This window comes from Nelumbo lutea, chromosome 6 (assembly GCF_056320005.1).
Source record: "Nelumbo lutea isolate HS-2025 chromosome 6, American lotus-T2T, whole genome shotgun sequence".
NCBI classification, from domain to species: domain Eukaryota; kingdom Viridiplantae; phylum Streptophyta; class Magnoliopsida; order Proteales; family Nelumbonaceae; genus Nelumbo; species Nelumbo lutea.
Window position 1 is genome coordinate 29,597,464 of NC_142689.1, and position 24,214 is coordinate 29,621,677.

Here is a 24,214-nt window from a genome sequence, read left to right on the forward strand (position 1 = left end):
AAATCTCTGCTCTGCTTTGAGTTTGGAACAATTTAGATGCGGAGAGGGAGAAGGAGTGAGAGAGAGAGAGGAGGTTTGCCACCGTTGTTCACCATTCCGAGGAGGAAAGAGGTGAACAATATTTTTGCCCTTATAAAAGCCTTTGATTTGTTATGGTGGAAATGTGAGCAAAGGTTTAGATTTTGTTGTTTCAGCTAGCATCGTAACAAATGTTGTTTGGGGCTATCCAACATGTTTACAGCACACCATTCGGAGTATGCTCCCATTGTTTCACTTCTTAGCATTCTTGCTTCCTCCATTATGGCCCCGTTCGTTTTTCGATAACTGAGGCTACATAAGTTGGTGGCTCCATAGAAAATAAATAAACCCATATTAGTATCTTGGTGATAGTGAGTCCACATTGAGAATATCTTCCCATGAATAGAAAAATATAAATAAACTGCAAGGATTATGAGGATGGTGTAAGGACAGATTTTGTTTGGACATCCTGCCTAGTGGTTGAATGTGGTACGTATGCAACTTAGGAATGCTGAGTAAATTTGGCCCTGACTTAAATTTAGGTTGGGGTTAGGTGAGGATGATTGTGTGAGGACCAAATCTGATCTCTGCGTTGAGACTTTGGATAATCTGAGCCTGGCTGACTATCCATTTTATAACACATTGCAGCTGCACAGATGTTCGCAAGACTGTCCCAACCGGCCACTACAATTGCACATTGACAATATCTCCCGGTTTCGGATATGCTACTCTCTACTTGTTCCCACATCCTTACACACGGGACAGTATGTAATGACTGGTTGGGACAGTGTGGACTGTGGAGAGCGTTTGTTGGTAGTACATGTAAGAGGATTCAGGAGGAAGAGAGAGATCCGGATAAATTGCTGAATGTCAAAGCGTAGAAGTTTGGACTTGGGTTTTCAATATTATCTAAAGCTGCTACTAGCTTTTATTTATTCATTAAAATTCACACCCTGCTGCTGTTGAACCCCTGAAGCCTCGTTGGATTGCCATATTGGTATATTCTTTATCCTAATTCACTAACAAATCTAAATCCATCAAGATGACCCGAATTCGATCTGTTTCAATATGGATCCACCCATTACAATGGGTCCTATTTTAATACCAAAATAGAAATGGCTGAATATTGTTGTAGTCTGTGCATAAGCACATTATCATCAATTTGGCTTCATATTAGATCAGCTAATTGAAGAAATTTCGGGGCTTAAAAAAAACGAAATTTCTGTTACATGCATGTGTCATCTAGTTATACCCCCACAACTACCTCCACCACACCATGAGATGAATCCGAAGGAAGCTGAGGGAACATCACATTGTCATAGACAAGGCCAGCAATCGCTGCCCCGATCAAGGGTCCGACCCAATAAACCCCTTGGTTCTTGAAATTCCCGCTGATGAGAGCTGACCCGAATGAACACGCCGGGTTCATGGATCCACCCGTGAACGGTCCCGCGGCCAAAACATTGGCTCCCACAACTAACCCGATCGCAACGGGGCCGATGACACCAAAAGAACCTCTCCTCGGGTCTCCGGCAGCGTAGACCGTGTATACCAAAGCAAACGTTATCACACTCTCCACCACAGCTCCTCCGAAACCGGTCATCTCCTCCGCTATCGCATGGTTCGGAATCGCCTGCAACAACCACCAATTAATCCTCTTTTTCCCTCTTGAGAAAGGAACGGAAATGGCTATCTATCTAATATTAGATTTGTATATAGAAGAAAACTTTACTCACTTGTCCGGCGCTAGCCACCCTCAGGAGCAGACATGCCATGGTGGAAGCCAGCAACTGTGCAACCCAGTAGAACATGGCTGTCAAGACGCTGATGCGCCCGCAAACGGCCATCCCAAAGGTCACAGCGGGATTCACGTGGCCCCCTGAGATGTTAGCAGAGATGTAAACTGTTGACGATAGTGCAAATGCATTAGCAACGGCGATGGCCACCAGAGCAGAGGGAGAGGACGACGCATCCGGCATTAGCTTGCCTGTTAACGAGAAATAACAAATCGATTCAAATTAGTTTGGGTTTCCAGTTGTATTGTCTGTGATTAGCGAGGAATGGTAAAGCAAGAGTACTGAAAGACTCACGGGAAGACATAGAGGAACCGACAGAAGCGAAGACAAAGAGGAATGTGGAGATGAACTCGGCTAGATATGATCGAAGGGCAGAAGGAGTTACAGACTGCCGGAGACGGGCGCCTAGCATCGTCGAAGCCATTTTGTATGTTTTATCGGTAAAGAAATGAATAAATCTGGAAGGAATCACGGTTAATGTGATAGGAGATTCTTAAATGGAAGGAAGAAAGGAAGGAATCAGAGTCGGTGAATGTAATTGGAGATTCTTCTGTTGGTTTATCAGTGCGAGGGCGAGGAACTGAGGATTGAGGATAGTGTTTATATAGAGCACCCAAGATTGTGAAACAAAGGGGCGCAACGCTCTCTAGAGTCCGAAGCACAGGTTCATGAATTCTGATTTTAACTGCCAAAGTGACGTGCCATCTTTAGTCGTCAGTTTTCAGAAGAGCCAGTTGGCAGGCAGGCCTCTTTTGAAATTGCGCATGTTATCCCTCTCGACCCCGCCATGTACAATGGGCTACGAAGCCCAATCAGGAATGAACACGTCAGTGATCCGTATAGTTCCCAGATTACGAATTGCTGAATTCAGTTTCCTGGGGTGGGACGGGATAATAAGCACATGAAAGTAAGCACGTTGAGCACTTAATAAATATTTTAATAGTTGTAAAAAGTGTTCATTTAACATGTTTACAACGTCGTGCGGCTCGTGCCTACCTGAACCAAACTGGCTTGGGGTACTCAAGTTCCGACAGTGTCTGTCGCATGGTTAATAAGGGTTATTGCCGAAAAGGGCAACTTTTGGCCCTTAAATATCAATAAAAATAAAATTTTAATATAATATTCAAAATAGAATACATTTTTTGAAAAAATATCAAATAAGGGCAAAAGCAACTGTTCACATCTCCGAATAGTAAACAACGGTGACAAACCTTCCCCAACTGAGTATGGTCCCACTGTTTCACTTCTTGGCATTCTTGCTTCCTCCATTATGGTCCCGTTCGGTTTTCGAGAATTGGGGCCAAATAATTTGGTGGTTCCATAGAAAATAAATAAACCCATATTAGTATTTTGGTGTTAGTGAGTTCTGTGAAAAAAATAGTTTCCGAGTGGTTCATTTACTTTGGTAAATAATAACCTCCTGAAATTTTGAATAAATTTCTTATCCATTTCTGCTGAAAATTGTTAATATGTGATAGGATAATATTGTCCTTTCAATAATGTCACTTTTGTTTTGGATAAAACAGTCACTATATAATTTTATCTAAAGAATAAAAGAACACTAGTAAATGCACTTATTAAGTGTTAATAAATGCATTTATCCAGGTAAATGACTTATGGAGACATGGACAAGGCTTCATCACATAACTTGTGCCCAGATGTCCTCACATCCCTTACAGCCATGCATTGAGAATATCTCCCCATGAATAGAAAAGTATAAATAAGATGTTCCTAATGCACGGCTGCAAGGACTGTGAGGGTGGTGTAAGGACAGATTTTGTTTGGACAAAATCTGAACTCCTATACCTGCCTAGTCGTTGAATGTGGTGCGTGTGCAACTTAGGGATGCAACTTGGTCAGCCCAACCTGAGTTTTTTGTTTGGGTTGGGTCTGAGTTTTTGGGCTTCAGAATAATGAACGGGACAGTAAATTTGGGCCTGACTTAAAATTAGGTTGGGCTTAGGTGGGGATAATTCTGTGAGGATCAAATCTGTCAGCTTAAGTTGAGACCTTGGGTAATCTGAGCCTGGCTGACCCAGTAATATATGCATGTGCATACGTATGAAATCTGTATATACATTTGTAAATGAAATTTGCACTTCAATTCTACTTTTAAATTAGGTCATAAATCCTAATAAAAGATAGTTATACAGAAATACATTTACAATTCTTTAAAACCCACCCAAGTCCGGATAAGACCCACCTGACCCACCTGATCCACCCCAAGCTCGAGCCTAGACCATCTGGACCCTTGGGGGGAATGCTAAAGCTGAGAGGAATGGAGTAGCCTACGTAATCAGGGGAAAAAGAGGGGCTTTAGTGGGATGGATTCCTGGTCTTTCTGATATGTTTGGCTCTGGTTAAAGAGTCGGAAACAAAATGATGCCCTTTTGCCATGGATCTAGAGATAGGTTGTTCTTTAATGATGAGGGGGATTGTAACGGTGATGGTTTTGACATATGGTAATGAACAAATGAAGGAGAAGGGGGAGATGAAAAAGGAGAAACAAGAAAGATGAGGATGAAGAAGCCATAGTTTTTTCGTGCAGAAAGGAATCGATAGAGAAATTGAAACTTAGAACAAGGAGAAAATGAGCATATCCGTGCATTAACTGCTCCTTTTGTTTTGTATTACAGGAGAATCAAATTGAAACATGAATGATAATATAAAGTAAGGCACAGCAGTGCCTAGAAATAGCAGAAAGATGCAACCTGTAGGATAAAACAATCTTGTGCTTTTAACTTGGCCAAATAAAGTGAACGACCTCAAGTTCTAACTTGACCATAGGAGTTGCAGCGAGAAACAGTAATCTCGTTCATCAGCTTCTCGGTTTTCTACTTACGCGTTTCACTCATGCTTATAAAAATTGCACACTGTCACGTCTCACATGTATGAAGTTAGAACCCGTGCCAAAAATGTGCATGACCGAGAGTACAGGTTATCCGGATTCGGATCAGATAGTGGAATGGCTAGCGATGATTCACAAACCGCCCTCAAACGATTAGTCATTAGACTCGTAACTCAAGCTGCCTTCGAAATTTGAGCGATCCACAAAGTCTATCCATTAAAGTATTAAATGATTAGAATCATCAGATGCTGGCTTTGAAATTTGTAGAATCCGAAACAAACCAATCAACATAGGCTGCATTAACTTAAACATTTACTACTTTTCAGAACTCTTTATGGCTCCCCCCCAAGATAAGGAGAAACATCACGCTTCAACTCAAGACAAATGAGAACAAAGAGGCGAGACTCCAAGGTGAAATATGTTGTTACTAGTAGTGTTTGAACTATGTTACTAGTATAACATAAACTAGTGAAAGGAAAAGGTTTCGAGATACTGATGCAAGTGTCTAATGGATCATGACACTGTAACAAAAGTAATCCTATTACCTATAATCTCCTCCAACCCAGCAAAAAAATACTGTAATTTTGTTCGTCCAGCAAAAACCATCGCCAAATACGGAAATACCACAGAACCATACTACGTACCATCCATTCCAGAAAACAGACAAGCTCCTGCTACCCAGAAAGAAGGGAAAAAGACCCAATTAGAAACCATTTAATTCTTGGACATAATGCTAAGGAGTGTAATAGTGAAATGCAGAGGAAAGGATGAAGCAGCAAACCTCAATGTTCTGTTTAACCTCGTGAGCAATAGAATAGCAGTGGCGAGTGCAATTGACTCACATACCCGGTGCAGTCGTTTAGAGTTTCCTTCTGCACCAGCACTGAGTAAGGGTTGATTGATTGCTAATCAGAATCGTAAATTTCTCCATCATCAGAAATCTCATCAAATGACCTCATGTCAAGCTGGTAGCGAAGGATTCCCCCAATACCACCAAATCCCCTGCAGAACTGAGACCCTTCTTGTGATTTGTTGGTAACAAACTCAAGACTGCAACCAAATCTTTTGTACTCATTAGCAAACCACTCAAGTAGTGACATCTTCTCCTGAACCTCCAATTCTGCACCAGTGGCTTGATCCCGGAAGTTATTTTGATCAGCCTCTTGATCCTTGTTCAGGTGCTTTATGACAATCTCACCAGTGGAGCTATTTTTTAGGGTATACCTGTTAATGTCCAGACTTTCCCACACAATAAGTGTTTCAACAGCACCCATTTCAAGTGCTTTCAGTGTGTCATCCACACCAAAAACATACTTCCCGGTATCCTGGCTGATTTCTTCAAAGTACTTCCCAATCAAGCGCTTCTCCTGAATGAACTTAACATTGGATAGGATCTCAGAGGATAGTTCAATTGCCTGATTGAACCCATTCTCCCCTCCATAAGAAACATCAACCACATTAAGTATCTTGGCCTGGAGACGGGGATCAAACATATCTGACTGGCTCAGCTCTGTCTTGAAGTCAGCTGACCCAGCCAGTATTAACCCTGCAACATTTGGCTGGCTGGTAGCTGGATTGATGAAGAATTGTGTGGCAAGCTCAGCTGTCTTTCTCACATAGTTGTGCCGTTTCTCCATACGAAGACGGGCAAAACGCAGAGCAGACTGTCCTCCTCTTCCGTGTTTTTTTGGGAGATCAACAGTGAATTTGTGGAGAACCTCACGCGTGTTTCCACTTAATGTCCCAAAAAGGGTCCCATTTCCATCCATGACTATAAACCCAAATTTATCATCAGATTCCAGGAGTTCATTCAAGGCCTCAGTGTGGAACTTATTATCACAGAGGTAGAGTGATGCGTTTATGGGCTTGAAAGGCTCAAAGTCAATTGTTACCTTTTTTTCCTTCCCATCTTCAGTAACAATTGTTCCAGTGTACAGAACCAATCCATTTGGTGGAACCTTATTATAAAGCTTCAGCCTCTGCTGAGCAGAGGTAATGGCGCCCAATACTGACTGGCGGTTAACCCTACTTTTGATGTTTGAAGCAGTTCCAAATTCATCACCCAACATCTTAGTAACTCGAGATATTTGATCACGTGGGGGCATAATAAGTGAGATCATGCTGGTACCATTACCTCTTGCAGCTTCCAGTGCCTTGATCAATTTCTTGATCTTCCATATCTCAATATTCTTATCAGTTTCATGACCATCAGCCATTTTAATTGGTAAGCACAAGAAAAAACAAGACAAGGAGCTGCAAGCACAAACATATAATCAATTCAAGTTGCATGTTACAAGGCCTACACACATGAATAAAGAGAACCAGAGAAATTTACACTGGAAGGCAGGAAAAAAATTTACAACATATTTCAACTAATCATACTATGACATACTTTTTTTTTTATCAATCATACTATGACATACTTCAACCCTAAACATTCTGATCTATGAGAAACAAGCAGGATCAGACAAAAATAATTTAATTTTGGAATCAAATGGAGCCTAAGCAAGGTTGAAAGTATCGATATGATACGCCCCGTATCAAGTATATCGAATCATATCTTTTGGGTTCCAAAACACCTGTTTACATGTGGTTTCCGGAACCCCTTTTTTAATTAAAAATACATATAAAAATATATATAAAAACCAACTTTTGAAAAAAAAAATTAAAAAATATAAAAGCACAAGGTTTAGTACCAATACACCTCTGCTGATACACAGAGTTGCATCAATACTTTGAACCTTGAGCCCAAGGAATAGAGCATCAGGGAGAAGGCCTCGTTTCAGCCAAAGCAGGCTTTTACTATTTACTTTGTACTGTGAAACCCATTTAGTAAAATGAGTTTGCAGACCATGCTTTTCACTATGAAAAGCATGGATAAGTATGTGGATAGAGTAATTCACTTCCATGCTTTGACATTAGACCATGCAGATGTCAACTATTCAACAATGCAATTTGGAAGTCTCTAAAGGACACATGGCTACATCAAATGTGTCATGTGGCATACATGTGATATGGTAGTATGGTACTATTTTTATACTTCCAAAATGTGACGTGTCATTCACAAGTTTGCCACAGCCCACAGAGCATCAATAGTTGCGCCACACTGCATGCAACTATGCTTTTTCCTACTTAAAGATCTTTCTGCCATGTAGCATCTCATCGAGGAATAGAAAGGGTAGAAGACAAACAAAAAAAGGTAGCATGTGAGAAACAAATGACTTCTTAAAATCATAAGTAAAAATGCTGACGAAAGCTCAAAACCAGGAATTCTAACTTCATTTTTTATGCTTTAATGTACTACTTTTACCAACATATACTTTTGAATATAGGCACACCCGAATGCCAAATGTACTTTCAAACTATGTTTTACTTTCAAAAATACAAAAATACTTTAAAAAGGTCTTCCTAAATAGTATCCAAGATTACCACATTGCAAAAGCATGGGCTTCTCCTGGGTCCTAAACTACTACAACAAGGCAAAAAATTTGATCTCTATATCTAAAATCTGAGCTTTGCTGACTACTAAAGAATAAATTTTATAGTAAACAGAAATAGAGAAAAGATTCAAGAATAAAATAAAAATGTCTAAAGATTCACTTTTTAAGTTTCAATCGCTCTTTCTTCAATAAGTGAGTTACTATAGGATTTTCCATCCTTGTCCTCATCCTCATTATCAATTATCATCACCAGCTAACCCTTATTCCAACCATATGGGGTTGTCTAGATGAATCCTGTTTTGCTATTCCATTCTGTTTAATGTCATTGAAATTGTTAAAGAATGAGAGCTTAAATCATTTCTTACTACTTCAACCCATCCCCTTTTTAGTCTGACCTTAACCCTTTTAGCCCCTTCAACCTGCAACAGATCACTTTTTCTTACATGGCTCGGTACATTTCCAAGACCAGAAATCAGTGTCTCTAGTTAACCATCAATAAATGTTAACAGTAATGGTCATTGAGAATATGATCAAAAGGCCTTCTTTTGGTAAAGGTGGGAGGTTTCAATCAACCAAATGACCAATGCTGTAATACTTGGATCAAACTGGGCAGTAAGACTGTCAGACTAGAGAACTGGAGGGAATTTTGGTTTTTAAATTCTGGTTTTTAGTTTTTTTCCAAGAGACAGTCTGATCCACTGTTAACCGAGCCAAACTGTTTAAAACCAGCTAGATCTTAGTTACCTAACCAGCTTTCAACGACCCATCCACCCAGGTCACTGCTTCATCATACATTGTAAAATGATAATGAAGGGAATTGAACTCACCTCCTGTTTACAAAGAATTGCATATTACCATTAATCCACAACATCATTTGCGTTTATTTTTTGCTTCTTTAATGCTCATGCAAGACTTGAACCTGAATCACTTGAATGGAGATTAGGAAAAAAAGTGGCTACAAAGATGATTCACATGTTAAAGTATATAAGATATTATATACATGTGTGTGTGTGACATAATGGGTCACTGGGTCAACCCAATGGTTGAACTGCTTGACCCACGACCAAGTAGCCTTTCCTGTTTGATGAACAGTCCAAGTCTTACAACATTGCTAAACATGAATCTATAAGCTAGTGCTTTTGCATGCCTGATGGATCATCCGCATGTCTTTACACATCTGCATATAGTTGCATGTGTTGAGGATGGTTTATGAAAGGCCTAAGCCTTCAATCCTAATGTTATACAATAGATCCAGATTAGAACTCCTATATCCAATGGAGAGAAAGCAAAAACCTCCAGAAACTACTGTGCTGTGTCTGTTAACAGATCTCCATCTCTCATAAACTGTGCTTGCCTTGGCTCTTGATGGGAAAATGAGAGTTAAAGACAAAGTATTACAGAGGGAAAATTATGGCACCATAAGTTTTTACATTTTCTTGGCATACTGAAGGTCATGTGCAATCTCTTCCAGTTCTCAATAAATATTCACATCAAATAAATCTAATTAAAAACCTAAATAAAGTATCATATTGGAACCAAGAAACCACATTGCCATTGCAATATGCTCTTTTCGGGGTATCATCATAATATAGTCCTTTATGCACGACACTTTAACATTAATTTTTAGCTTCTGAACTACTAGCAATCAAAGGTTATATTTCTTTAAAAGCTAGTATAATCTAACTTTCTTAATTCAAGGAATATGTAATGTACAATATGTTGAAGCCATCTAGTAGGTAAAAACAAACACAACCCATGCATCTAAAATTTATTCTTAGCTTAAAAAAAGCATAAATCCAAATCTTACAGTTGAGACACTACTTCATATTCCAATCATCATAGAAGTGGAGATTAATTAAATTGTCTTAAAGAATTATAAAAATTAAAGGCTCAACATGCATGAAATAAATAAATAATAACAAATTAGAAACACATACTCAAAAGTAAAATTTTTCAAAACCCCGGAAGATCATACAAAATAGTGCATAACTTTTAAGTTTCATCAACTAGCAGATAACTAATGCAAGCCTTTTGAACTAGTCTCATAAGTAAACACCTGTTCACATGGCAACTCATAGATAGAAAGAAAGAAAGGAGGAAAAAAAATAACTAGTTGAGTGTTACTTGTTCAGACCTTGACCAGGTCTGAGCTTCCCAAGTCTCTCTATGCTGTTAGGGAAATCTGCAAGGGTCCTACACCTTAATGATTGGTAGTTTTTTATATTCTGGGATGCTCTGAATAATATTCTGCATTGAGGATTTGCACTTGTCGGCTCAGGTAAATATAACAGACCAGACCTGCTTGCTGAAACTTCCCTCCATAGCCAAGTGAAAGGTTTGGTACCACCCAACTGCATACTACACTTACTGTACCTTAATCCCCTGCCCATCCTTCTCAATCCATACTCCTAAATAGATTGGGATAGAATACCACCATTGACTATTCCCATTCCATCCTTTATAATCCCAGGGCCTTTCTGCAATGAGATATTCCAACTACAGAAGCATATTCATGCAGATCACTCTTCCACTTCTCTTCTTCAAATTTGTCTAATTAATGGTTACCACCATTAATATCAGGCAAAAGTATCTCCACATTATAAGTCAGACATAAAATTGTTTTCAGAAGGAGTCATTAATCATTATATGGTATAATGGTAACATCTCAGACTCTGAGGGCGGCCACTTTACGTGAAAAATTGCCAATGGTTAGGACCATAATAAGTCTACCCCTTCCAAGACCCCTGATAACTAGGACCAACATTTGGGTAATGGCCCTTTATATAATTTTTTCAAATATTCCCTTATGATTGATATATATTCTCAACAAAACCAGATTAAAGCCAATAAATACTTAATGATCAACAATCTTGAACAGTAATTCATTTAAAACAACATGCTTAAGAATTTGGTGGGGGGGAGGGGGGGCAGAGAGGGAGTGTGTGAGATTCAATAAAAAGACAAAATGGTAAGCAATACCATTGGGACTATGCTACTGAGATTATACTCTATTTATAAATAATAAAAGGCAAACATGACACCATAGCCCAAAACAAAAGCAGCAAGAAAATATTAGACCTAATTCAGAATAAATGATAACACTAAAAAATAGATAATAGAAAGACTAATAAAGTAATAATGCAAAAATCATAATGTAACGGGCAACATGAGCATATGAGTGTAGATCTGCGGTGAACAAAAACACTGTAAGCCAATGCTGAGTTGCTTATTGAAGTTGGGCAACTGGCCAGCTTCGTAGGACTTTGAAACCCATGCAACAGAAGGGTGTTAATCGCTCATCTGGAGAGATGCCTTTAGCTCATAAGAAACATAGCTTTGGCTTACAGCACCTGTGGACATCAGACCTGAGCTCTAAAAATACTGGTGTTTAGCATAGAAAAGTGGAAGTTGTAGATTACTGATAGAAACTAATTGGGAAATATATATATAAGTGCAATAAACACGACTCAAATGAAACACCGGTGAAGCAAAAATCCGCAACGGTTATAAGTACAAACATAGCAGTTAGCCTACGGACGGAACCATCTTGTGTCAAGGAACAAATTCTCAAGTTCAATAATCATCACATAAAAATTATAAAAATCAACAATTCAAAAGTAGCACGTCCTTGAAGCATTAAAACCCCAAATCAACCAAACATGCGCGCCCAAGCGCGCACACAAACAGATGGTTTAAAAATGGTAAATTCCTCAAAGCGATCGAACCACAAATAAACTCCAAGACACTGATACGCAAACGCACCGGGTTAACCAGGAATCAGAAACTCCAAGACACAGACACGCAACGGTTGAGATCATAAACTAATCAAAACAAACCCCAGCTTACAAAAACAGGAATTGAAGCCAAATAGATATATCACAAAACCAAACAACGGTAAAGACCTCAAACGCATATCCGCATAGATCAAGCTATTATAAACTAAAGACAGCTGATAACAGAACCTAAATTCTATAATCCATGTCGAGCAGATATCATCAGCTAGTCAAAAAGAAAAAACAAATCTATAATTAGGGAAGAAGATATAGATATACCTGATCCGAGAGTTTCCGAGACTAGGGTTTTTCCTTTCAAGCGGTTAAGAGGAAACCCTAATTCAGAGATGCCTCTGAGGAAGAAGGTCCAAGTGGGAGATAAATACGGCCCGCACTGAATCTGTTCCCCTTGGTCTGTCACTCACTCTTGTCTAATTGCTTCCCTTCGGCTGATTGGAGGTATGGGGTATCTAGCCTGAGTCCAACTGTCCAATTTGTCTTGGCCTTTTGTTCCTCTCCTCACGAATAGACCCGATCCATCCTTTGGGTTGGGTGGGCTGCCACATTTTGGGCCTCTGAACGGGCCGGGCCAAAATATCCCGAGCCCCATTTGGGTAGGTGGACTGGAGTTCTTTTAGGTGTTGGGCTAGTACTCATCTCCTCAATTCTGAATTGTCATGTCAGAATGCCCATTGGGCCTATCTTCTCCGAGAACCGTTGTTCTCACGCCAACCTCACACATATTGCAGCCGTGAATCGCTAACATCTCCCGTCTTAGAGAGATGTTCCGAAAGCATGCTGAGATTAAGTTGTAATGTATTGGAGACGTTAATTGTATAAAAAGGTAATTTTAAGAGACTTATCAGGATACGTCTTGGATACATATCTATATAAAAAAAAAACTAAGATAAGCTTGGAAATACTATAAATACTTTAATAAAGCATAAAAACTGTATCAATAAAACTAAATATAAAACCTATTTTAATGGTTTTATGAAAAAATATATTATAGTTAATTATAATTTTATTAAATATCCCATGCTTAATTATAATTTATAATTTATAATCTTAAGTTTTAATGTTTTATGGAATGAAAAAACCCAACTCACCTATCCAACCATAAAACATGCATTGACACAACTTTTAAGTGAAACTATAATTAATAAATATTTATTATTTATTATTTATTTCCAAAATTTATAAAATATAAATAAACATTATTTAATATATTAAAAAAATAGTCATTAAAGAAGAAATTTCAATTGTTTTGTGGATATGATAGATGATCCATAGAATTATAATATATTCAATCATTGTGATCAAATGATAAAATATAACTAATTAATTATTTTTTTAATTCTAAAAAAATAAAAAAAAATATTATTAAAGAAGGAATTTCATTTGGTCTACGGATATAATAAATCATCCATAGAATTATAATATATTCAATTGTTCTGACCGAATGATAAAATATAATTAATTATTATTTATTTTTTAATTCTAAAAATATAAAAAATAAAAAAATATATTAAAGAAAATTTTCAATTGCTCAATGGATATGATAGATAAATCCAGAGATCTAAAAGATATTTAGTCTTTATAAGCAAAGAAAAAAATTACATTTTTAAATTTTTTGTTAATTTATATTTTCTCCAAATATCTTCATGAAATCTCCAAAAATCTATTGATAATATAAAAAAAAAATGTGATTTTGAGTGTATGAAATGTAGATCAACATTCAAGAAAAAAAAAAAGAAATGACAAGATATTATAAAAAATTAAAAAAAGTTACCTATTTTTGTCATATTTTTCAAAATTTGAAAAATCTTCAAAAAAAATTAACGATTCACACTTATTTCTTGCAAATTTTTGCAAATCTAGCACTCTAGCAATAAGGCTTGGGGTTTCAGTCATTTTATAGTGAAAGAAGCTTATTTCAGGGAAAAGAAGCTTGCTTTCCCCCTTTATTTTTTTTTTAGTTTTTTGTCGTATCTTCTTCATTGATATGCTACCGATACACCCCCAATATGGGTTCGATACACATGAAAAAAGATGAGATACTCAATTTCCATGTGTATCCTGTATCTATTTTTCAAAGATACAATACGATACACCCGATATGGGGCGTATCGTATCAAAATTTTAAACCTTGGCTGAGATGTGTTGTGAGGTTAGCGTAAAGAGCGTTTGGGAGATGAGATTCGGATTATTTGGGATCTGCAAACCACAAATTGTTACCACTATATCCCTACCCACATAACACCACCATCATGTATTAGGAACATCTACTCATGAATGACAAGGGAGATGTATATGCATAGGTATAAATACATATTTTATCAACAAATAATGTATAATTATATTCTACATGTAATATAATCATTATTTTATATTTAACTATTATTTATTATTTTTTTATTTATAAAAAAGTGCTAAAAATGCAATTCGAGACAAAAAAAGTGAGGTTTTTGCAAAAAATAGTAGGGAAAGGCACCTTGGGAAGCATAGATTTCAAAAAGTTACCCAACATTAAAAAAAAAAAAAAGACTACTTCAGTTAGGCATTGGAGTGCAAAGTTATGATCTTCGAAAGTTAGTTTACATACACATTTAGCATGCAACCTATGACCAGGTCACTATGTCACATGATTTTTTACCAGGTCAACAATTTTTTACCAAAATCTTAGATCTTAGTAGAACTAGACTCAAAATCGTGGAAATGTGACGGTTCTAATGATTCAACCAACCGGGATAATGGTGGGTTCAAAACACTACTGCAAGTCAAGTCGACAATTTGAAGAATTTCAATTACATGGGGTTCAGGTCACATTTTGGGTGCATTGAAAATTTAACTATATCTCAACCCAATCTAAGTTGCACCTCTACACTATTTTATATGGCAAGCTATGGAGGCCTTTGGTATGGTGTCATTGCATTTTGGGTTGATCAATACAATTTTGTATGAGAGTGATTTTTCTACAAAAAAACATTTTGAATTCATCAATACAAATTATTATTTCTACCTAAAATTAAACTAAAACATCAAATTTGATGTTTCCCGCACATATATTTTTCTAGTTGAAACAACATTTATGAGGCAATACACGTCAAACGCAGCCTGAAAGTAAATATATATATACTTCAGATGGGATTAGAAATTAATATCTCAAATAATAAATAATGGGAAAATTATCTAAAACCTCCCCTCACTGTATTCATGAAGTCTAAAACTTATCGTTACTTTTAGATATATACTAAATCTCCAATGACCCCCCTGCCAGAGATATACCAATAAATTGCCCACAAAAATACAAAATTATTATTGGTGTAACAATTCAAACATGTTTTCTGATATATCTGCAACACCTTAAATGGCCGAAGAGACCCAATAGCTCATATATATGGTCAGTCAGCGTCCCTCCATAGAGGTAACAACTTTTAGTCTCCATAGTAGTAAGGTCAGCAGACTTCAAATGTACCCTGCTCCGAAGAAAAATACACTTAGGGCAAATATAAATACTTACAGTGCAAAGCCTTATATTTTATATTTCTAAACCTTTATTTGTATTTATATTCTTTTCAAATGGAGCTAAGACTCAGTTTGGAAGCAGTATAAATGCAAATACATAGTGTAAAATCATATATTTTGTATGTATTTGTATGGTATATATTTGTGTTTGTATTCCTTTCAAACCGAACCTTAAGGCTGTGTTTGCTTGCAATGCAAATTTATTTGCACCGATGCAAAATAGTGGTAGTGCAAATTATTTTTGTGAAAATTATGATTTATTTTTATTTAAAAATTTATCTTATTTGTTTGATTGCAATATAAATGAAATAAAATAAGACCTGAAGTAGAATAAATCAAAACCCAAAACAGAATTAAACAAGAATTTATATTCTTTTCATTTGCACTCCCATATATTTGTACTAGTTCAAATAAAATTGCACTGCAACCAAAGACAGCCTGATGGATGATCTATAAATGAAAAAAAAAATGGTAAATTATTGAAACCTCTCCTGAAGTTCCTGACTGTTGCTAAAACCTCTCCTGAAGTTTAGTAATTGCAATCACTTTTCCTAAACTTTCTGACATAGTTGCAAGTAGACCTCCTCTGACAGAATCCTCCAATAAGTACAAAAATGTCAAAAATATAGTGATTGATATAAAGGGCATATTTGAAGAATAAAATCAATTTTGAAAAAAAAAAAAGATTGAAAGGGTTTGGAATAGCGATTGTTATGAAGAGAAATTTTGAAAAAATAAACATTTTGGTCAAAATTAACTATTTCATGCCTCTTGTCAGAGACAAGGGTATCAATGGACTAGTTACGGATTGGAACCCATCCAGTCCAAAATCAATTTGGACGGATTGGACGGACCAACAAGACATATTGGATTGGACCAAGGTTCAAAATATTGATATGCCCAATACATCGGTAGAGGTGTATTGGGCTATATCTATAGTTTTTTAGTTTTTTTTTTCAAATCCGATTCAGAAGGGCTAGTTTAAGGTCCATCCACCCCCTAAACCGGTTAAAACCCCAATGCACCATTTGTATGGATGTACTGAGAAGCTCCCAATACGATATGTATCAGCCAATACAAGCCAAAATGTGTCGATATTTTGAACCTTGGATTGGACCAATCTGGTCCAAAGTATTTATTAGATTAGATTAGACTTGGTCCATCCATAATAAATTTATATTGAATTGGGTTGGATTAAGCCAATATCTGATCCATTGGTATAAGATAAGAATATAGGTGTCAATGGACCGGGTTTAGGTTGAAACCAATGTAAATTAAAACGAATTTGAACAAATTAACGATCAAAACATTAAATTGGAACCGTCCAAAATAGTCCAAAGTATTCATCGGATTGGATTAGACCTAACCCATTTATAATGAACTCACATTGGACTGGATTGGATTGGACCAAATCTAGTCCAATTAACACCCCTAGTTAGAGATTCTAGCAAAGAGGGTCCACTTGTGATTATGTAAAAAAGTTCAGAATGATTACAATTATCGAACTTAAGGGGTGGTTTCATCGAAGGGCAAACACTTCGGAACAGGATCTGCTCCTCACACTTGGGTGCCTCACATGCACATTTACCGTGCATTGGGAACATCTCCTATGAAAAATAACTTGCAAGTACAGGAAATGTTCCCAATGCATGATAGGATGTGCGTGTGAGGCGCCCTATGTGAGGAGCATATTCGGTCTCAAAAACTACAAGAGAGGTTGTAACAATTTATCCATAAAAAAAGAGATAGATGGGCTCCCCACAGAATACGCCTTCACAGCTCATCCCCTCCGTGAATTGATAACATCTCCACAGTTGAGAATGAGGGCATAGCAATGTGAGGTGTGTACATTAAATGACCGACATGGTCAATGTTTAGGTCTTAAACAACCATGAGACAACTCAAGTTTAACAATTGGATTTGGGCATACCATTGGACATTCAAATCAATGTAATTCATTGTGAGTGTAATTTGAATTAATTGATCAACATTTTTCTTTTTAATTGGGCGATAAACAAAATAGATCAAATGATCTTAATTATAGAACAACTTTTGACAGGTTTCCTTGGACTTTTTTAAAAGTGAAGAAAAGTTTTAGATGTTGTCTATAAAATAAAGGAAGGTTTTAGATAATTTTCTTATGAAATTACTAAACAAAAAAAACGATAAAATTTGAGACCATGAGAGACTGTTTTTAGGCATATATTTGAGGCGGTGTTTGGTTTTTAAGAAAATAAGAGAAAAAAGAAAATTGAGGCAAAGTTCTAATGAATTTTGTGAAAGTGTCTCCCACAATTACTTTCCTCAATTTTCTATTTCATTCTTATTTCTATCAAATTAAACACAACCACAAGGTTCGATTGAATTCATGATATTATATGTTGGCAACAAGTCCACCTTTAACTTTAGGAGTTATACCTTAGATATGGAATATCTCAAATGATATGATAGGAAAATCATCTAAAACTAAGGGTCCGTTTGGTTTGCAGCCGAAATTGGAATCGGAATCAAAACCAAAATGGTTTATTCCCATATTCTGCTTGATTCAAATAAAAATGAGAATAAGAATTGGAATCAACATAAATGAGATTTTATTCCCAAGAGAAGGGAATGCCTTTCCAACAAGTAGGGCTGTTCACAGGTCGGGTTGGGTCGGTTTACTGGCGTTTTTCCAATCAACATGGTTGGTTTACCTAGAAATGAAACTGAAACTGACCCAGTACTAAATAAAACCAACCTGGTCGGTTTGATTCAGTTTGGATCGGTTTTTGTGAATGATTCTCTCGGTGTGAACGATAAACGATTCAAGTCTAAGAAAGCAAATGCTAGATGCCTGGAAATTAAAAATGATTTGATAGATTAAAACTGATAATTTATATATCAGAATTTTTATATATAATATGTATATTTCTGAAATAAAGCTGAAATATATTATATATATAATATATATCTAAATTGGTTTGAGTCGATTCGGTTAAAAACTGAAACCGAACCAAACCATCGGTTTATGTTTTTTGTAACCCTAAACCGACCGATGCTAAAAAAAACCGACCAACTCAGGTTAGACCGGACCAAATTGGTCAATTTGATCAGTTTGTATCTTATTGAACAGCCCTACCAACAAGAATAATAATGAGATTCTAATTTCACTCAATCAAACAATTGGAATCGAAATAGTCAATTCTGATTCCAATTGCAGACCCTTATTCATACGAACCGACTATTTCGATTCCAATTCCAGACCCCTATTCATACGAACCAAACGGGGCCTAAAACCACTCATCACTACAAAATCTAAAACTTCTCTTTATCTTGACTTTTTAGATACCTCTAAATGAACACTCTGTCAGAAATATTTATTAAGTGGCCTATCATTTTTTTTTTCGCTTCATGGGTAGCCCATCCCCACCCCACACAATAGTGGTGTGCCATTTAGACATGTGTATAATATAACTAGACAGGTTAAATGACCGATGGCCCAAATCCAATAACTCAGATGATCATTCACGTCCTTCCATCTATATGAGGTATGGAGTCAAACCCGTGTCCTATAGACTCCGTCATAAGGACAGTGGATATCACATGCACTGACCCCACTCCACCTTCCACCCCTACCCAAAACCACTATTACAAGTGAAAAAAAAAAGTATGCCACCGCTCATAAATAAGGACACAAATGTGACAAACCCTTGGGCATGGGGACATGGCAATAATCATGTGTGTGGATTAATTAAACAGAAGGTCATGGTTTTTGTTTAGGTGTTTGCAACTATTAGACAATTCCGTTTAATATATATATATTTATATCAATTTTTGGGTAAATAGAAAAAAAATATGTTGGATTAGTTTTGTTTTAGCCATTTGTAAATTGATTAAAATGGAATGATTCAATCATAGATATATATTAATATTTTATATTTTAATATAATTTTTTAATACACGAAAGTGGAAAAATTACTATATTTCTTAGTCTAAAATATTTTATATCATAAATTTAACTTTGAAATTTATTTGTAATAATGCCTGTATTTTTTTAATTTAAATTTATTTTGTAGTTTAAATCTTTTGAATCGACTGAACAAATTGAAAATCGGTCCAAACCGATAAAACCTGAGTTGACTGGATTTCACTAATAGTTAGTTGGTTTCAGGTGACTAACTCCCAAACCAAACCAAATTGATTTGGTTGGCCAAAATGCCTACAACAGAACTGAACCAACCTGTGAGCATTCCTAATTTCAACTAAATTAATAGTCTAATATAAAATAAATAACAATAGTTTAGTCTCCAAAAATTATTAAAAATTTATAGCGAAAAACACAATTATTGAAAATATATTGATAATGAAAATACAATAAATAACTAATAAAAATACATAAGTACTAAAAAATATATTAAATTATCCATCTCAAATAATAGTTTAATCTCTAATAAAAAATCAATAAATTATAACAAACATACAATAAGTACAATAAATTAAATTTAAAAAGTTTAAATAATAGTAGTTTAATCTCCAATAATTATTAACTTTTTTTGTTAAATAACAAAACAAAAATAAATTTATACATAATTATTGAAAATGTATTTATCACAAAAATGTATTATTTACTATATATAAATATATAATAAATATATGTGGGTGATGAGAAAATTTAAGTGGCTAACATCCAATTTAAATAATGTTTGAGATTACACTACGAGTGTAATCTAAAAAGGAGGCTAGAAATATTTAAATAGTGTTTTATTTTTTAATGTTAATTTTTTATTATCTGAATTGCGTTTAAATTGAATAATCAAGAAAATCATAATTTATATTGTTAGTACATAATTTGGTGATGAAATTTGTAAAAATATAAAATTATTAATAGTATGAATATTATTAAATATATTATAATTATTTTTTGTATTTTTTATAAATACTTTAAAGTTATTATATAGTTTCATCAAAATATTTAAATAACTTTTAATTTTTTTAGTTCAAACTTTCTTTAGATAGATATAGATAAAAAGTGGGGGAGAGGATAAATAAGAATAAGAGATAATTTAGGAGAGAAACTCTCTACTAAATTAGAGATAATTTTGAGATAAATAGGAATTAGAGATAATTTAGGAGAAAGTGGGGAATAGTGGGGGAGGGAATTTAAGATAAATTTTAGGAAAAGATATTATTTAAGTTATTGAGAGAGAGAGAGAGAGAGAGAGAGAGAGAGAGAGAGAGAGAGATTTTAGGTATTTTTAGGGAAAGGAGGACATATCATTGGTTGTATAAAAATGACATGAAATAAAAAATAAATAATTCAAAAAAAGGAGAAAATTTCAAACCCTGTTTTACACTCAACCAAAATTTAATAAAGGATAAAGTGGTGAGATGCATAGAAAATGCCTCTTCTTAATTGTTATGATGCTACTCTTCCACATTGAAAAATGTATCATGATATCTCTTAATAAGGGAGGAATTGCAATATCCATTGTGGCGCCGATGAAAATAAGTTGATCACTATTTCTATAGTTTGTAATACATATTTACGGCCTTGGTGAAGCTAAGTACTCATGAATTTATACGTCTTTTACATCATTCTTTCTTATGATACCAATAATAATGAGTTCATCGCAGGTTTGTGGTGCCCTCGAGCTCATCGCAAGCTCGTGCAGGTTTTGAACTCATCACAAATCTGTGCAAGCTCTAAGCTCTTCACGAATTTGTAGCAGGTGTTTTTGTAACATTAGTTTAGCGCCCTTTCTACTATTGCAATCATGGTGAACAACATGTACCTTCAGGTTGGATTGGCCCAAATCCAACCTAAACTCAGCCCAAAAGAAATAGGGTTGGATTGAAGTTTGGGTTTGGGTTGAAAAGTACGAACCCCACTAAACTTTAGGATGGGTTAGGGTCAAGTTTTAACCAACTTGAGCCAGACTTACTTCATATTAGCATATATAAATATTTTATAAATATGTATTTATGCATATAAAAAGAATGCTGGTATATATATATATATATTGCATGTATATATGTATGTATGTATGTATATATATACATATTTATTATTATATACATGTATGCATGTGTATATATTATATGTCAGAAATTTTAACTTTAAAAGTCATCTTTTTTTTTTTTCTAAAACATGATAAAAAGGAAAAAAAGAAATCGGGCCAACTCGAAACTAACTCGAATCCAATCTGATCATCATTAGGCTAGGATTGGGGCTCAACAACTCGATTTGTTTGGGTTAAGGTTGACCTCAATCCGACCTAACCTCACCCAATTTGCACCTTGGCAACAAAAAGATTTAAATCTAAAACTGTGAAAGAAAACCTAACCACGCTCTCTTTAATAAAAAAGAAAAGAGGAGAGAGAGGTAGAGAGTTCATGTCACCTTTATGTATCCTTTTTAGGAATGGGCATCTGCTAGCAATAAGCAATTTTAGGCATGCCATAGATTTGTTCCACCTGTCCTCTATACTTGAAAGTTTTTTTAAAAATGGTGTATAAATGCATGTTGCCAATGTGTTATGGACATGTGGTACAAACTTATGATACATAGAATGCTAGTAGATCTCCTCCCTTTTTTTTCCTATTTCTCCATGGCTTAGTTTGGTAAGAGTGTATGTACAAATATATACATTACAAATACATATAAAATAATATAAAATATAAAATTTTGCACTCTACATATATGTAAAATTGTATGGTAGATTGGTCGATTTACATTCAGTAGCATTGGGGCAATGAATTCTTAGGTGGTGTTGGATTATGGTTTTTAGAACTGACTCGGTGACTGAACCAATTAGGGGTCCAGTTACCGGTTTGAACGGTTGGCCCATTTTGACAAAATTTTGAAAAATGGTCAAAATCGTTCAAACGGTTAACCGACCGGTTCAGTGGTTTGTTGACCAAAATCAACGGTTTTGAGGAAAAAAACAATTTTGGGGAAAAATAGAACTGGTCAGGTGACCAGTGCTCGGTTTTTCCGGTCCAATCTGATTTTGAAAACTATGTGTTGAATAACACTAATAGAGTTTGATATCTCAAAAATTTGTTTTTTAGATGTTGGATCAAATGTCTAACCACACTTTTAAAAAGCATGGTTTTTAAAAATGAACCGGTGATTGAATCGATCAAGGGTCCAATTACCAGTTCAAATGGTCCAACCGTTCGACCTGAATGATCGGCCCATTTTGACAAAAAATAAAAAATTTGGAAAATGGTCAAAACTGTTCGAATGATTAACCGGCCAGTTCAACGGTTTGCTGACCAAAATCAATGGTTTTGAGTAAAATAGAACCAGTTAAATAACCAATTCCTGATTTTTCTGGTCAAACCATTCGGTCCAGTCTGATTTTAAAAACCATACTAAAAAGTGATAATAAATTTGATTTAGTAATAAGTGATTGATGCGCACAACACATTTAGGCACATTTTAGATGAGCCTAGATTCCCTGCACTCATTTTGGTGCAAGACGAGGTGTTCTTCCATCAAGTTTTCACACATCAGTGACATCAGCCATGCACTATGATCTCATATGTGCGAAGTCATTAAATGGTGTGGTTACCCAAATTCATCGTGTCATCCATTCTTATTTTTCAAATGTAAAATTTAAAAAATAAAATTAAGAAAATGGGAAAAAACTTAGGCTGAGTTTGGAAAGAATATAAATGTAAATCTATACAGCCTTAATGTTAATCAACCGGTATCAGCCAAAGCTATTCTATTACCATATTTTTTTAGAAGCATAAATTTTTTTCTAATAAAATATGTTTTGGAGAGGAGAAACGAACTAGGGAAAGGAGATGTTCATAGCCTGCATTTTTTTCCACCATCGCCTAGTTACTGCATAACCACGTCAAGATTATGTCCCAATTCTTCAAAATCCCTCCTTTTTCGTGTCCAACACTAATTTATTAACAATTCATAGCAGTTTTTCACATGTCTTCTACTGACATCTCCCAAATGTCACTTTTTTGTTTGTATGTATTTGTACTGTATGTTTATAATTGTACTTTTCTCACTATTCAGCGACTATTCCCAAAGAAGCAACATCGCCTTTGGTCATTTTTGTTTTACCTTTAAATCTTTTTTTAGCTAAAACTATTGGATTTTAATCTCATAAGAGATTAAATCTAATAAGTTTGATTGGTCAATTACATGAGAAATTGTACTTACACACTTGATTGAAAAATTAGTTTTTTTCTTACAAAACGTATATTTGAATTTGTCCCACATTAGAAAATTATAAATTTTGTTTTCACTATTTTAATAGGAGCTGATTTACACTCCTTAGAAATAGTAGAGGAGAATATGGGGTTTTGATACCGTGCAATGTGCAAGATTTATTTTTAGTATTTTAATAGGAGCTGATTTACACTCCTTAGAAATAGTAGATGAGAGTATAGGGGTTTGATACCACACACGCAATGAGGCGCACTTTGCTTGCACTTCACCACACAATTTGATCAGGTGTGATCAAGAGGCACAATTCAAAGTTAGCAGTTACCTTTTCTTCATACCTCTTCATAAACTATTTAAGGAACATGAATCAGACTTCAAAAACACAATTTTGAAATCCACTTTCCAACAAAAACTATTGATTTGGTCAGTGAATCAGTGGTCAAATTGTTTAACTGTTGATTATGATAATGGTTTTGGTTGTTTTTTTTCTATCAAAATGGGTCATCCATTCGATTAGGGAACTAAACCCAAAACGGTTCAATATCGGGTCCGATTTTTAAAAAACCTTGCTTTCTGATCATTGCAATAAACAAATGGGAGAATGAATGATTAACCCAATTCAGAATCCTTAATCCTAC

General features: G+C 35.3%; 2 protein-coding genes across 7 annotated transcripts; both read right to left on the reverse strand.

The window, feature by feature from the left end:
- Nucleotides 1–1,077: 1,077 nt before the first annotated feature.
- LOC148848261 (putative aquaporin TIP5-1) lies at nt 1,078–2,388 on the reverse strand. The gene is made up of 3 exons (XM_088951942.1): nt 2,109–2,388; nt 1,755–2,005; nt 1,078–1,651 (listed from the first exon to the last, which is right to left on the reverse strand). The coding sequence occupies exons 1-3, from the start codon at nt 2,236–2,238 to the stop codon at nt 1,265–1,267; spliced, it is 768 nt and encodes a 255-aa protein (XP_088808068.1). The 5' UTR covers nt 2,239–2,388; the 3' UTR covers nt 1,078–1,264.
- Nucleotides 2,389–4,388: 2,000 nt separating this feature from the next.
- Nucleotides 4,389–12,389, reverse strand: LOC148848262 (eukaryotic peptide chain release factor subunit 1-3-like). 6 transcript variants are annotated; one of them, XM_088949488.1, is made up of 4 exons: nt 12,155–12,389; nt 5,444–6,915; nt 5,208–5,333; nt 4,389–4,871 (listed from the first exon to the last, which is right to left on the reverse strand). In XM_088949488.1, exon 2 carries the CDS (start codon nt 6,876–6,878, stop codon nt 5,568–5,570), a length of 1,311 nt encoding a protein of 436 aa, XP_088805614.1. In that variant the 5' UTR covers nt 6,879–6,915; nt 12,155–12,389; the 3' UTR covers nt 4,389–4,871; nt 5,208–5,333; nt 5,444–5,567. The 6 variants fall into 6 exon arrangements, with proteins under 6 accessions (XP_088805614.1, XP_088805612.1, XP_088805616.1 ...); XM_088949486.1 differs by lacking the exon at nt 12,155–12,389 and adding an exon at nt 11,865–12,080; XM_088949490.1 differs by lacking the exon at nt 12,155–12,389 and adding an exon at nt 10,237–11,452.
- Nucleotides 12,390–24,214: the final 11,825 nt, after the last annotated feature.

Coding starts and splice junctions, on each gene's coding strand:
- LOC148848261 (XM_088951942.1), bottom strand. CDS start 2,238: ATGGCTTCGACGATGCTAGGCGCCCGTCTCCGGCAGTCTGTAACTCCT. Junction 2,006..2,108: donor CGGTTCCTCTATGTCTTCCC/GTGAGTCTTTCA, acceptor TCTCGTTAACAG/GCAAGCTAATGCCGGATGCG. Junction 1,652..1,754: donor GGGTGGCTAGCGCCGGACAA/GTGAGTAAAGTT, acceptor TGGTTGTTGCAG/GCGATTCCGAACCATGCGAT.
- LOC148848262 (XM_088949486.1), bottom strand. CDS start 11,920: ATGATCTCAACCGTTGCGTGTCTGTGTCTTGGAGTTTCTGATTCCTGG. Junction 6,916..11,864: donor TCTGATTCCTGGTTAACCCG/GTGCGTTTGCGT, acceptor TTGTGCTTGCAG/CTCCTTGTCTTGTTTTTTCT.